General features: G+C 39.5%; 1 protein-coding gene across 5 annotated transcripts in view; it reads right to left on the bottom strand.

Moving 5' to 3' along the window:
- Positions 1-6,029: 6,029 nt before the first annotated feature.
- The window catches only part of ksr1a (kinase suppressor of ras 1a), a 46,268-nt gene continuing 36,026 nt past the window's right edge, over positions 6,030-16,271 (bottom strand). For 3 of the 5 annotated variants that reach the window (XM_084730900.1, XM_084730896.1, XM_084730898.1), the window contains 9 exons: positions 15,655-15,718; positions 13,589-13,876; positions 13,308-13,504; positions 12,365-12,461; positions 11,499-11,632; positions 10,992-11,123; positions 10,330-10,465; positions 9,992-10,125; positions 6,030-7,757 (listed from right to left, as the gene is read on the bottom strand). In XM_084730900.1, the coding sequence (XP_084587026.1) occupies positions 7,751-7,757; positions 9,992-10,125; positions 10,330-10,465; positions 10,992-11,123; positions 11,499-11,632; positions 12,365-12,461; positions 13,308-13,504; positions 13,589-13,876; positions 15,655-15,718 (1,189 nt within the window). In that variant the 3' untranslated portion in view covers positions 6,030-7,750. Of the gene's footprint in view, positions 7,758-9,066; positions 10,126-10,329; positions 10,466-10,991; positions 11,124-11,498; positions 11,633-12,364; positions 12,462-13,307; positions 13,505-13,588; positions 13,877-15,654; positions 15,719-16,271 lie in introns of those variants that run through there. The other 2 variants (XM_084730897.1, XM_084730899.1) reach the window with 1 other exon arrangement.

Genomic DNA, 16,271 nt, shown 5'->3' with positions numbered 1-16,271 from the left:
CAAAAAAACCCACAGTCAAAATAGACAGTCGTTCAGCAAAGTCTTAAAAAACATGTGATCTGTATTTCAGTGTCCTGTGGTTTAAAAAGGCAGCTCAACATGCAGAGGACAACAGAAGAACAACATCGACAAAACAAGCACATTTTTCATAAGACATTTGCTCGAACTGGAGGAAATAATAAACAAGAAGACAACCTTGAATCCTCTCTTATGCACTCTAGCTTCACTCATAAAACTTGCGTCTGTGCTGATACCACATGGATTTGGTGATGATTTGAATGGCGGTGATTTGAGTTTAGTGGCATCAGTGGTGGACTCTGTCTGAGACACAGGGGCAAAAAAAATTCTCAATTTTTTTTCAATTTCTAGTTTAGGTTAAAGTTGTTTTATTATGTGACTTAAGTACAACAACTACTATGTCTCTGTAATGGCAAACACACAAAGAACTATTAACTATTTAACCATTATGAAGCATGTAGAAGGCAATTCATTTCCTAACATGTAGTCCTAACATGCCTATAAGGCAGTGCATTGTGTTTTCTCCTCTTGAAGGGCACCCTATAGGGCACTTGACCATGTTTTGCCGATGGGAAGGGCATCATAGAGGGTACTTCACCTTGCTCCCCTCTGAGTCTGCCACTGAGTGGCATCTATTAACATTAAATCCTGAATCTCTGATCTTACTTTTCTAGAGAAGAAGATTGCCGGAAAATGATGAGGTAAGCTTTTGGGTGACCTTGCTGGTCTTATCAGTCTCGTCAGCCTGGGCAGGAGTGAGCTCTTCTCTCTTTTTGTTTTCTTTGTTATCAGCAAGGTTGGTGTTACAGAATGTGCTTGGCTGGGATGGAGGCAGGTGATGTGGCAGCGAGGGTGAATTTAATGTCAGTGTTAACCAGTGCTTCCATTTTTATCAGTGAATCCCAAAAGGGGTGATGAAGGAGCAGAGGGGGAAGTGAAGAGGAGAGGAATTAGGAGACTGATTCATGGGTGCCTTGCCATTATTTTGACAACCCACTATTCTGAAACCCCGACAGTCCCCAAAATATCCCGGAAGCCCATTTGTCCGCTCATTATCCCCAAAACAAACATCCTTTGCTCCAAAATCCCTTCACTCTGAAATATCCAAATTGCGGCCATTTCACAATGTTAACCATGATGTCACTATTGTAACCATGTCGACAAAGGTCATGTCAAATACACCAAGATATTACATGCAAAAAAAACACATTTGCATTTTCAGAACAATGGATCTTCAGAGCAGTGGACTTTTTTGGGACAAATGGGAACAACTGGGATTTCTGTCCAATGTGACGTTATTCAGACTATGGGGAATTTGGAATAACAGGCCACCGGAACAATGGACAGTCCCCAGTCCAGTGGTTGCTGATATTGAGGCTGTAAAGTTTAGTCTTTGTGGTAATGAGGCTGTTGTGTGTCAGGGTGCATCATCTTGGACCAAAAATAGTCCATCAGTACATTAACTCCAGATCTGCTTGGGTGGCGACCATCTGCCCCGACAAGATGCCTGCGTCCTCAGAACAGACTGAAATGATCAAAGTAGTTGATCCCTTTTGGACTGCAGGTTTTGCTAAGCCATGCCCTGCTGCTGAACTGAACTGAATCCATAAATTCTACCCTTTGTAAGTGAGTGCAGTCTTGCACTTTTCTTCAGGTTTAGCACACAGATCACCCCACTAGCCTGAAAAGCCCATTCACTGCACATGACTTTACTGGTTTCATTTCATTGAGTCTTGGGAAACTTACAGGGCCATTTAGAGATAGCCGTCCAATTAAATTTTGCTGAGCTGAATTCTGATGAACTGGCAGAAGACTTTGGCTGAGAATCGTGGAGTTCAGAGGACTCCTCCACTGTGAATATCCTTGTGTGGAGTACGACAATGATCTCTAACAATTTATGACAGTCTGTGCACTTCATCGATTCTGACGAGCAGAGAGGCACAGTGCAGTACAGTATTCTGTCAGTGGTCCGCTAAGTTACTGTTTGGGTCGTGTTCACGCTGTGGGCAGCAGAAGGCAGTTCACCGTGGATAATTGCAACCAGGAGTTGTCATAAATTATCCTCCCAATGGTTTAGTTGTTATACGCTATAGGGGAATCAAACAGGACTTTAGTAGAATCAATTAAACTTTTCTCAAAAAAATGAATGTAAATATACAAGTTTTATTTATTAAAATCAATCAGATTTTAAATTTATAGCATTTATTTTCAGAAGATGGCAGTACTTATAAGCATGAGGTTTTTTTTACTTGAAATGATGAATGAATTTACTGTACAGAGTTTAGCAAATCATTGATATCAAGTTTATTTGACTAGAAAAATTTATTTGTTTGGGATCGTTACTCAACTTGTCTTTTCAAATTCAGTCAACCTCAAATTTGAAGTTTAAAGAAATAGGGAGAGATAGGAAACCTCTTTAAATGTGTTGTTGTTTAAGAAAACTGGAAAAGGTAGTTTGCTGTGATATTTCTGTGAATTTGAGGTTTGCTACAATTATCAGCTTTCAGTCTTATGCATGTTTGATATGTGACTTGATCACTGCATATGCATCAGTTCTGCACGCATCAATATTCTCGAAGGTCCTGCAACATCAGGTCCAGAATTTGGCTCGGTCAAATAACAAAAACAAACAAATGATTTATTGTCGCTTGCTTTGATTGCCTCGGAGGAAAGAAAGGACAGTCTGTGTCTGGCCTCCTCCCAGTAAAAGGAAACAGTTTCCTCTCACCAAATGCTGGTCACGTGATCCGTACCAGTTGGAGTCAAAGAGCTTTTGGTTGCAGTGCAACATCAGCCAGGATACAAGGTCCTTTCTTTTCTGTTGGATTGATACCAGTGTAATTCATCCATCATTCCTGCTACTTAAAGCCACACTTCAGATGCATCCTTACTGATAACAGGTTTCAAGGACTGAATGCAGGCAGTATTCATCATTTTACTGACAGCTCCAAGGCCTCATATTATAAACTTTTGATATAGTCATCATGAAAAGCTGCATAAGCAGAAATGTGAAAAAAGCAAGGCATTTTTTTTTCTAAGGAAGCTTGTAATGCACTGTCATACTGTTCTGCTATTAATCACAACTATGAACAAGAGTGGATTAATAAAACAGCCAAGCCTGATTTGGACAATGCATATGCAAGCATTCTTGCTTAACATATTTTTAGCACTGATATATCAGTTTGAAGCAGAAAATATCCAGAGAAGTCCTCTTTAATGCAGTCTGAGTCATCTTTCCTTCCATTTCTCAATTCATTCTGGAGCAGATTTGGACATTTCAGCTGACAAACAGAAGCTCAAGTGGTTTCCAAATGTAGGAGATAGTAGCTCATTTTAACATAAGCTGATTCAGTTGTTCTTGGTTATAGAAAGATTACTTCTTTACACCTGAATATTGCATAATACACATATGAAAAAGCATACCATGGCAAAAAAGTCTGACCAAACTTAATGTGAATTGTATAAAACTGAAATGAGAAAAACGGCATGGCTCTGAATATAAACACTGAAGGTGACTCTTGTTACTTTCTGTTGGGTCTTTATGCCACCTAGAGGCAAACTGGGATTTTGAACATTACAAGGCTGCTACACTGCACACGACCTTCAAATGAGCCTTAAGGTTCATGATTGACCTTGGAGAGAGTGGTTTCTTTCTTTCAGTGTTTCTGTTGGCAGGGGGCTAAACTTATCAAGGAGGACTTATCATGAGAGACATGAAACCCACACAGTGTGTAAGCCTTCCATGAGTGAGAGCTCTTCTTCCTACACACCTAAGACACGACACTTAACACCTTTTTTTTATATTATTAAATATATTTAGACAGTTTTCTATGTTTTTTATTTCTGTTTTTAGTTATTGTTCATGTGTGAATGCTCCAACACGATTGCTGCTCAATATTTTTGTACTTACATGGATCGGATTGTAAAATATAGAAGTATTGCCATAAATAAATGTGTGCTTGAATCCACATATTCATATGCTTCCAGTCTTTGTCACATTCTAACAGCTGTGACAAACTCAGAGCCAGTATTTTTATTTTTGCTCATTGGATAAAGCCAAATTAACTCACCAAAATCATAATAAGATTAAATTTGCATGTCTGGTGGCATTTTAATGTTTCTTATGTTTATCTGCATTTCCTCTCTTTTTCTATTTCTATAAAACTGAAACCATGATTCATCATTCTTCTCATGTGCACCATTTGTTTTTATACACTGCCTGGCTAAAAAAAAGGTCATGCACTCTAATATTTCGTTGGACCACCTTTAGCTTTGATTACAGCACGCGTTCGCCATGACATTGTTTGGATAAGCTTATGCAAAGTCGCAACATTTATTCCTGTCCAGAGCTGCATTAATTTTTTGCCAAGATCTTGTATTGATGATGGGAGAGTTGGACCGCTGCATTAAGTCTTCTCCAGCACATCCCGAAGATTCTCAGTGGGGTTCAGGTCTGGACTCTGTGGTGGCCAATCCATGAGTGAAAATGATGTCTCATGCTCCCTGAACCACTCTTTCACAGTTTGAACCCAATGAATCCTGGTATTGTCATCTTGGAATATGTCAAGCAAGAAAAAAATCCACTGATGGAGAAACTTGCCCATTCAGTATATTCAGGTCGTGAGCTGACCTAATTTTTTGGGCTCACAACGTTGCTGAACCTTGACCTGAGCAACTGAAGCAACCCCAGATCACAACACTGCCCCCACAGGCTTGTACGGTAGGCACTAGGCATGATGGGCACATCACTTCATCTGCCTCTCTTCTTACCCTGATGCCCCAATCACTCTGGAACAAGGTAAATCTGGACTCATCAGACCACATGACCTTTTTCCATTGCTCCAGTGACCGATCTTTATGCTCCCTGCCAAATTGAGGCCTTTTTTGCCAATTAGCCTCACTGATAAGAGGTTTTCTTAAGGCTACACAGCTGTTTAGTCCCAATCCCTTGAGTTTTCTTCACATTGTGTGGAAACGCTCTCATGTTCACTATTAAACATAGCCATGAGTTCTTCTTGATGATGGTTCACCACTATCTTTCCAGCTTTTAATAATGCGCTGGACAGTTCTTAACCCAGTTCTAGTAGTTTCATCAGTCTCCCTAGTTGTTTTCTTTGTTTGATGCAGACCAATAATTTGACCCTTCTGAAACAGAGAAACATCTTTTCCACGATCACAGGATATGTCTCCTGACGTATTTGTTGTTTAAGAGCTGAGAGGCTCCTCACTGCATCGGTTGGGGTTAAATAACTTGTAGCCAGCTGAAACATATTAACGACTGCAGTAATTATCCAATAGAAGGCTCTTACTGGTTTGTTTAGTTAAATCCAGGTGGTGACTTTAGTTTTTGTCCAGGCAGTGTACTGCATATATATGCTGAGGTTGGCTAAAACTAAATTAAAAACTAAAACTGAAACTAGGTGTGGAAAAGAAATTAACTGAAGAAAATAAGAAATTCAATACTGTAACTTACAAAACTAAAACTAAAACAAATACAGGAAATTTGATCAAATGTGTCGACACAACAAGCATGTGGAGGCAGTGGTGCAGATGTGGGATGTCTACATGACTGTGAATGACTGTCAACTGCCTTCTCAAAGTGTTGTTTTTATTGTTACAACTATTCTGAGCTCCTTGCCCCTGACTAATGCCCCCATGTTATAATAACAAACCAATTAAAACTCATACTGAAACTAATAAAAATGAAACTAAAAGCAAACATTTTTAAGCTATTAAAACTAAAGTGAAATGAGCAAATTTACTCTGGAAACTAAGTGAAACTAAACTAAATTGAAAATAAAATTAAACACCAAATAAAAACAAAGACAATTTAAAAATGCAAAAGTTTAATACTGTATGTTGTATGCACCCTGTGCACATAGTTCAAGTCCAACAACTGGAACTGGAATGTTCTATTTAACTTGTGTGGTAGTGAGTCATTATACGGTAAGTCTATTTTCATAGTGCCAGGAAGGCAGCTGCATTGCAACACTGAAATAACTGTGTCCACATTATTGTTACATGACAAGCCTCATTTTATTCTCTTCCATGGATGAAAACAGAAACTGCGTGTACAGAATGGTAGTCACATGCAATACAAAAATATGAATTTTTACAATAACATAAAAAAACATGTATTGGCCCATTCTAAAAAATTGTACAGCTTTTATACAGTATTTTATACATGAAAAAAATATAAATATATATACACATCTGTAATAGCCATAGCAGTACCTATTCAAAAATGTTGTGAAGTTATTTTACATATAAAATGTTTGTACAAATATTAGAAGAATCAGGTTCATTTGCTATACATTAAATAATGTATGTACAGTACATACCATTGGATTTGCAACACAACATTTACTGCAGTCTTTCACGAAAACCAATCCTATGTATTCCAACACAACAGTACGCTCACTCAGTCGCACGTGCACCCACACACACACACACACACACACACACAACACATAAATACAAGCACGCCAACTGAAGCCAGCAATCACAAACAGTATACACAAGCGCGCACAAGAGGTAATGTTTTAGGAAGATATAGGACACTTTTGCGCCAGGTTCCTGATTTATATATATATATATTTTTTTTTTGCGCAGAGAATGAAATCACTCTGTATCTTTCTAAATAACTCTTATAAGGTGCACTTTACACTTCAATGGATGGACATTATTATTAAAAGGATCATAAATAGCCAGCATTATTCTATTCCCATGTGGATTGTGAATGATGAAGGGAATATTTCACCTGTTACTTTTCATTTCAACGGTCTTCATCAGTGCCCTGTTTTCAAATGCATCCCATAAAACAGTGAATTTACCAGGTTATACTCCAAAAAGACAACATACAAGTGAGCAAATCACACTGTCCAAGCCTCTGAGACCCTCCTGAAGAAAAAAAAAACACTGCAAATATGACTATTCAAAACCAAACTAAACAACAACAACAACAAAAGAAGAGTTCATGATTATTTTTTTTTTTCCTGTTGACAAAGTGCATATTGTGTCTAGACATGGGCTTCAGCACATGCCGTCGCACAAACATTAAAAACTGAGAGCAAGAGGAGCAGAGAGGAGGCAGTTGGTTTGAGAACATCACTCAAGCAGCCTGTCAAAACGTGTGTCAAACCCCCTCAGGGAAAACATAGATAAATGAAGTGGTCCATTTGGTAGTAGGGTCCATTTTTATGTCCAGCGGTGTGTTTCTTGTGTGCGTGCATGTGTGTGTGTGTGTGTGTTTCAGAGAGAGGAAAAAAAAAAAAAAAAAAAAAAGAGCCGCGTGGTCAGTCAGGGGCACCCGGCGAGAACAACCACATCACAGCAGCACAGAGAAGAAGGTGAGCCGGCCAAGGCCAGGGCAGCAGCCGTCAGCAGGCACAGACCACAGCACACCAGTCAGTCTCAGCACAGACACCACAAGCCCAGTTATTCACAAGCCTCAGAGTTCCCCAACGACGTCACAGAATGAAAACCCAAAGGAAGGCAAAGAGATATTAGACGAAAAAAAAAAAAGGACCTCACTCCTCCACCGATCCTCTCTTCCCCGACGAGAAAAAAACGCAACGGTTAGACATGGAAGATCAGACTGTGGATTAGTGGAAGCAGTGTCTGTTTCAGGCAGAGGCAATGCTTTGATCAATCCTGTAAGAGTTAAGGATACAGGAGCATGCAAGGCAGACCCAGGCTTTTGTTTTGCATTGCTTATGTTTCAGAGCGACTGCTACAACCTAAATTAGAAAAGAGAAAAAGAAAAAAAGAGAGGAGAGAGCAAAAGGAAAACACAAACATTAGACGGTTAGTGAAAGTGTAACAGTGAAGAAAGCATAATTTGAAAAGCAGCAAGATATTAAATATACGTAGATTAGTTAAAGGACATTCACTTCATTAAAAAAAAGGTCAGGCTGTGTGAGATCAATCAAGAAATTAATTTAAGATTCATTTGATCATTTTATGACCAAGCAGACCTCTTTAAGTCATTTATATCATTTTCTTTTAAAGAAAACATCACCATCCAGCTAATAAAAACTGGCATTTAACTATAAAAACCTTCACTACTGGGTTCACATATAAAATAAAACAGTTGCCTGTAGTTTAGGAGCAAACGCCGTAGGGGTGTGTGGAAAAGCAAATCATAAATAAGAAGCCGAAAGCAAGTGGAAAACATGGTGTGAGAGCAAAGCTGTGATGGAGTCATGTTATTGAATGTGTAGGTGCTGTGTGGCAGCAGGAAGTGGAAAAGCTGGTCTGGGTAAAAAGAGGATGAAATCCATACTGGTGTAGGAGCGTACAGGATTATCACAGCGCAAAAGATATGACAACGTGAGATGTAAACCAAAATAATGCAAGAAAGGCTGGGTAGCACCAAGGATTAGCCTGAGGAAATCAGGGTTTAACTTTAAATTCTGTCGCACCAAACTTTAAAACGATGTTAAAATTAAGGAAGATTAATTTTAAACCTCTCTGTAAACCTCAGTTAAGTTTTTTACTAAAAAAATAGATGAAGTTTTATTGTGTTCCAACAAACCTTCAAACTCCAATTAAAATGTGATCTAATATCAACTTTAACTTTACACTTGAGGAGGTTTAACTTTTAAAATGGGAGCCTTCTGAGATGGATTGTGCAAAATAATTACATTCCTCAAAGAAAATTAATGGACAGAATCAACCTGATTGAGTTTTATGATGCTCCTCTTCTTTCTTTCATTCCAGTCAGTCTGTTAAAACAGTCTGCCAGTTGCTGCCAGACAGTCTTTTATTATTTGCCCATTAATTTAACCAACACATTTTTCTTAAAGGAGGAGAAATTAGAGCCATCATGAGTAGCCTACCTAGGCTAACTAACTTTTCAGCTAGCTAGCAAACAATGTAAGGTTTTGTTAAGGAATATAGACGTCAAACATCAACAATCCCCCCTCTCTTTTAGATGTACTAGGTCCCAAAATTTTTAATTTACTTTTTTATTTTAATTTAATCTAATTTGAGTTTGTCAGTAAAACTGGATTTACTAAACTGAGATTAAATTTTAATTTATTCATTTTTAAATCTAGTTTGACTTACTTTAAATCTAGTTTAGCTAACCTCTGATTAGAACTAATCTTGGATCATATTAATCGTTGTTGGTGCAATCCAGTCTAAATGATTCATTTCTGGTCATGACTTGAAATTCTCAAGACTCTAGTTTTATGTGTGCATTCAGCATTTTAAGTGGTTGTTTGACACTTGGTTACTCTCAGCTTAAGATGACATGTCAGAAAATGGCCCATGTTTCCACCAAGATGACAGTGAGTACAATGAACTAATTTAACTCATCACACAGACGACCTCTTTCCCGCTGTTTCTGCCAGAACTACTGTTGTTTCACATTCAAATGCAGTTTACATCTTCACATCTGTGTAGGTGTGTCTTATCAGTATTTATAGTTTTTTACTTCTCCAGACAGCCTCAATGTCACAGTGACAGTCATTCCGTGTTATTTATTTATATGTGTGTGTGTGTGTAAATATATATATGCACACACACATTTTTATGCACCATTTCCATCTGGTTGTCAAGAGTGTTGCTGAACAATTAATAAATTAAACTTTACAAGTCACATTCATATGTATAAACCACAAAGCACAAAGTTCACATTTCATTAGCGAGGAAGAGACAACAGAGCTGTGAGGAGCTCTGCCTCGGTGCATTGACAGAACACATTTGGGTCTTGTGTGATGATGAACAGAAACTATGAAATCTTTCAAACCTAGTTAACTCATCTTATTTTCAAAATATATAAAAAAAAATCTCCATTCATGAATCTTAGATATAATTAAGACTATGTAACCCAACCCTAACCCCAAGTCTAAAATAATTTCATGGTACCACAGGAAACAGAAAATACACAGTAAGAAGTAAGGGATCTTTTCGTTTTGTTTTCACATGTCCAGTGTCTTCACATCGTCCTTCATTTCTGGATACCTACTCTGCAGACTTCCAGAAGTGTCCGGGGTGGGACAGCCTGCGGTTGAGTTTGGGTAGCTTCTCCAACATGTCGGCCAGCTGGGTGAAGGTCGGCCTCTCTCTCAGGTCATACGCCCAGCAGGCAGAGAGGATCTCCTGAGATGACAAACCGCTGTGAGTCAACGCACTGAGCCATGCACTCACTGAACTGTGGACTATGAATGATGATCGATCTGCAAGGTTTCATAACATCTTGATATCTCTGCATCACTAGAGCGTGGCTGATTATTCGCCACTCTTATACAAGCAAAATAAACATGGACTTTTCCAAATGACTGACACACTCCTGTTTCAACTCACAGTAACCTCCTTGCCGAGGCTGATCTCCGCCAAGACCTTCTTTATGCCCTCTCCGCTCCCCACCTGCCAGATGGTAGCTTCCACAGGCTGGTTGGTGATTGGCCAGTCCCTAGCTTGAAGCTCATACCAAATGGTGCTTAAAGGGGGGGAAAGCAAAAGCGTTATTATTCTGTCAAATGATGAGCTCTCTCTCGAGCTTAAAGGGATAGTTTGGATTATTTGAAGTCCCTAGTCAGTGTATTACCTACAGCAGATGGGGGTCAGCACGCCTACAGTTTGGATAAGCAGTGGGAATACTGGTGAAGGAAGTCAAAACATTTAATGCTGAGGACTGGGTCAGCAACAAAATGTATTTAGAATATTTTCAACGCTTTACCTTGCTGTTAGAAAGGTTTCCTGTCAGAAAAGGTTGTCTGATGGTTGTCTGATTTTTTAGGTGTCTATGTTTTGCTGCTGATCCTGTCCACAGTAGTGCTTTGCTCGTCTTCCTACATTGATATTCCTGCTGTTTTTTCCAAACTGGGAGCATGTCGACCACCATCTACTTTGGGTCACACACTGACTGACTTTAGATGAGCACTTTATACAATGCCACTTTAAAAAAAAAACAAACTATCCCTTTAAAACTAAATGACTTAGAGGTATGAGTGTGCTGAACTTACCCAAAGGCGTACACATCTGCCGAGGTGGAAAAAGGAAGGCGGTCCTCATTGTTACCTGGGCTCATCCTGCGCACGATCTCTGGTGCGAGATAACAAATCCAGCCGTGTGGAAGTTTTAGTTTGTTCTCACGCCTGGGGGAAAAAAAAAAAGGTACACATTTTTCAGTAACAAATCAAATGGAGTGGAAAATGTGAGTGGATAGATGCATTAACTAGAGTGGAAAAAGCATTAACTAAATGCAATCCATCTCCAACTCCTGTGTACAAAACAGCCATTCATGAAGCGACACACAAAGGAAGTACAAAATTAGCAACATGTACTTTTTTACAATCAGGAGACTTCAGCCTTTGCACAAAATCCTGGCTGACAGGGGAGATGTCTGCAGGACTGGAGCCCTCAGCAATTATTACAAATCACTGGACCTCCCCAGGTAACAGCAGAGCAGTGTGAACAGCACTTTAGCTGAGGTTGTGTTTTTAAGGCCTCTCGAGTGGCGTTTTTCTTACCTTCCCTCCTGAACAACTCCAGAGATCCCAAACAGCCCGAAGTCTGTGATCACGACTTTATTGGTGTCATGAAAAACATTCTTTGACTTCAAGTCTTTGTGAACGATGCCTTTAGCGTGCAGGTAGCCCATTCCCTGTGTCAGAAGAACAGTGAGAGTTAATGAAGGTGTCATGATAATTCAGAGAGGGATGTGTATGTTTAAGCTGCTCCATTTTCGACTATTCAGAGGTGAACACTGAGAATTTTGGTTGTGTGTATTTGCACAAGGGTTTCACTCAAAGGGGGCAGTGGTGTCCTTAAGGTTAGAGAAGCGAGCTTGTGACTGGACAGTCGCCAATTCAATCCCCTGACTGGCAGGATAAATCAGCGCTTGCCCTTCCCTCATCACCACCACTGAGGTGCCCTTGAGCAAGGCCCTGAACCCCAACCCCAACTCCGGTGGAGCTGCTCAGTGGCCGGAAGATAAGACTGTGGTTGTACTGGGCAGCTTCCAGGTGTGTGTGAATGAGATCAGGGCATTCCTGCAAAAGAGAGCATCGCTCTCAGTGTACCTACCCTGAATAAATTTTAAAAAACAGTGCTTTCCTTGTTCTTTCATTAGTTACACACTATTCAATCTTTTTTTTTTTTTTGCTGTGTCATTGGCTTTTCATGCAACTGTGATCCAGATTTAGAATTGGACTGAACTAGCTTGGGACAAAGAGAATGAAAATGAAATATATTCCAAAATATGTACTAAACAATATCCCATGTAATATCTTTGGCCTTGTTATCATAGATATTTCATGTTTGTTATAATAAAAATATTTCTTGGCATGTAACTTCAGGGTAGGAAAAGTCTGGTAATATAAAAGACAAGACTTACCTTTACAATCTCCTGAGCAATTTGTCTCGTCTTATTAATATCCAAAGTATTTTTAGTGTCTCTAACAACTGAATACAGTGTCCTCCCTTTACAGAAACTGTGGGGAGAGAAGAAAAGATTAAAATGAAGATAAAAACCTGCATGGGGTTAAGGGGGTAGTTTAGATTCTTGGAGGGTTGTTTGAAGTACTTATCTATAGTCAGTGTATTAGCTACAGTAGATGGTGGTCAGCATGTCTCCAGTTTAGAGGAGCAGAGAGGGGCACTAAGTAAAGTACTGCTGTGGACAGGATCAGCAACAAAAGGTATTTCAGTCACTTAAAAACGGGTCCACCTAGAAAAAAAAATCTATATCAGTTAAAGTATATGCTATATTTAGAATATTTTCACCACTTTACTTTGCAATCAGTATTTTCTGTTGAGAAACTGCCGTTATGTAAGCCAAATATTGCTCTCTCTTAACCAAACAAACCTCCACTGCTGAAACTTGCTTGTTTAGCGTTGCCTTGATCTTTTAGTTTGTTTGTGTTACTATGTGACTTTGGTGAATCTGAACAAACCCTTTAAAACACCCAGTCAGACAAACAAACTAACAGATAGAGGCAGTGGTAGACCAGCAACTGTTGCGGCCTGCAAGAGAATCTGACCAGTTTCACCCGTGGAGTTTGGTTGGTTTGAAGAGAGCAGCATTTGGCTTATGTAACAGTCTTCCATCACAAAAGGCTGCTTGACAACAAAGTATAGCAGTGAAAATATTCTAAATATAGTGTACACTTAAACTGTTTGTTTTTTTGTTTTTCTCTTCTCCGCTTCTCCAAACTGGAGGCTTCACGATCACCATCTACTGTAGCTCATACACTGACCATCCATAAGTACTTCATACACCCTCAAATCAAATAATCTGAACTATGCCTTTTTCGAGGTGTGTTTTTTCCTGCTCTAACCTGGTGATGATGGCTAGGTGGGGTGGAGCCATGCAGGCCCCCATGAAGAGGACCACGTTCTCATGTCGGGTCTGTCTGTAGTTCATCACCTCCTTCTTGAAGAGCTTCAGATGGTCCTGATTGTTCCCATCGATCTCAAGAAGTCGGATAGCGACCTCGCCGTGCCACCGACCCTTATGCACTTTGCCCCAGCGGCCCTGCGTGAACAAACAATTTCAGCAAGAGCGCCCTTTCGGAAGGAAATGACACATTCTGTTAAACATCTAGGTCAGACTCCTCACCTTTCCGATGAGTTCTCCGAGGTCCAGCTGCTCGAAGGGGATGTCCCACTCCTGCAGGTAGACGCTGGTCTGACTGGCTTTGCGAGAGATGGGGCCCTTCCACTGGTTTCCCCGAGAGCTGGGCAGATCGTCCAGCTCGTCGCACTCACCATCTGAGCCTACGTTCATCCTAATGTCCTCCCCGTCGTCTTCATCTTCCCCTTCGTCCTCATTCTCCTCCTTATCTTCGTCATTCTCCTCCTCTGCTTCAGGGTCTTCATCTTCAACATCGATTTCCTCCTCTCCTTCCTGCAAGAGTGTAGCAGACAGCTGCTGTATGTAATAGTGAAGATGAAACAATTGCTTACACTACTAACTTAACTACCCAACAGTTCATACAAGTACAGATAAAATAATCAGTCAATTAATAAAACATTAATTGGCAACTACTCTAGTAACTCTTTAAGTAATTTTTCATGTAAAATATTTAATGATTCCAGCTTCTCAAATGTGAAGATTTGCTGCATTTCCTTTTGTATTATTTTAATAATTTAATGTATTTTTACTACTAAAGAGTTGGACTGTTAGACTGTTGGTTGGACCAAACAAGCAATGCGCAGGTGTCACTTTGGGTTCTTTGCTTTTGTGATGACATTTCAGAAGTTTAACAAACCAAAAATCAATCAGTTAATGGAAAAATTGAACAGCAGGACCAGTGCGGAGGGTATAGTGGCATCTAGTGGCGAGCTTACAGTTTGCGAACACTTCACCTCACCCTCCTCTTTCAAGCACATAGGAGAACCTGCAGTTACTGTGAAATTCACGAAAAATAAGAAAAGCCATATCTAGAGCCAGTGTTTGGTTTGTCCACTCTGGGCTGCTGTAGAATCATGGTGGACCATGACAGCCTCTATGGAAGATGACCTGTGCCCTCTGTAGAAACAAATGACTCATTCTAAGGTTAAAAATCACAAGGATTCTTATTTTCAGATGTTTATACACTAATAAAAACATACTCATGAACATTATATTCCATTTCTGCCACATTCTGCCAATAAATCCCCTTAGACCTTACACACTGGACCTTTAAATTAAGTATTATTTGAAAATTATTTTATCGTGAAAATTCCTTCCATAGTGTCAAAGGTTTCTAATCTTACAAATCAAGTAAATACTTGTATGTTTCTATTTATATTATAAATGGTAAAATAAAGCAAAGCCGTATCTCTGTATGGTAATACTGTATGTTTAGTATGAAGTCCATTGTAAATTCAGTTCATGTGAGCCAGCACTGACAGAAAAATTGTTTTTTCAATTGTTTTTCCTTTGTCTCCAGCTTCATGTTCTTGTCTCAGTTATAAATTGCAGTGATATTTTCATGTCAGCAAGACTCTACTGGTTAAATTAATAACATCACAGCACCAACATCATCACAGCCAAACAGGTCAACCTACCTCCAATAAAGAAATGTCAGAGGAGCTGTTGTTTTTGGATAATGCCAGGTCATTCACACTGAAATTATTTACAAGAAACCTGCAATCTGGGAATTTTAATGACATGTAAAATTGATGTTATCAAATTGTAGTGCTCACTATAAAATGACCTGATGTACCCGAATTAATGTAACAGATCTACTGCCCTTTTCAACTCCTCCAAGTCCAACACAGTTTGAGAGAAATGAGTTTGACCCGTGTCTCCCTGCTTTGACAGCTGATTTTCTAAACTCATTTTGGTGCCATAACAAACATCCATTCAGATGTTCCTCTGTCGCGATGATCTGGGTCAACATCTCTATTTTCAGCTTTGTCTAAGGTTAACAGTCTATCTTCCATCCTGTGTCACCAGTCCAGTGCTTCCCAAGGTTGTTTACGCTCATTATTACTCAGTGAGTTCCATAATGACATCTGAGGCATTTTACTGCTTTTGACGTCCCCGTGCTTACTTTGATGGACGACGATATCAGACACAAAACATTGAACAAAATGTGATGCAAGATAGATTTTAGAAATATGACTCTGAACAACCTCATTATGCTGACAGCTATAGTGTATTTTCTAGACTGCGTACACAACATGTTGCAACATTACCTCTTCGTCTTCATCTTCTACCAGCTCAGCATGTATGTCATCTGCAGATGGCTCTATCTCATTGCTGCGATACAGAGAATTAATATCAGAGGGGTAAAATCCAAGAAAAACTAATTAAGTAACACTACATATTAAAGGGATAGTTCGGATTATTTGAAGTGGGATTGTATGAGGTGCTTATTAATAGTCAGTGTGCTTACCTGGTTGACAGGCCTCCACTTTGGAGAAGCAGAGAGGAGCACACAACATCAGTTTACGTGTACACTATATTTGCAGTATTTTCACTGCTTTACTTTACTATCAGACAGCCTTTTCTGACAGGAAACCACAGTTACATCAGTCAAATATCACTCTCTCCAAACCAAGCTCAGCTGGTTTTGTGAGAATGATGTTTGGCTTGTATAACAACAGTTTCCCTGCGGAAAATGTGGTGGACTGTTTTTTAAATGGTATTGTTGCTGACCCTGTCCACAGCAGATCATTACTTAGCTTCCATGCTGCTGCCTTTCTGCTTCTCTTAAATGAGGGTGGGGTGACTAGCATCTACTGTAGTACTAATAATACACAGACTATTGAGAGGTGCCTCATACAAGCCTACATCAAATAATCTGAACCAT

Source organism: Lutjanus erythropterus, chromosome 11, assembly GCF_056507025.1.
Source record: "Lutjanus erythropterus isolate fLutEry1 chromosome 11, fLutEry1.hap2, whole genome shotgun sequence".
NCBI lineage: Eukaryota > Metazoa > Chordata > Actinopteri > Lutjaniformes > Lutjanidae > Lutjanus > Lutjanus erythropterus.
Note: the sequence above shows the minus strand (reverse complement) of the source record. Positions and strands in the feature narration are given on the sequence as shown.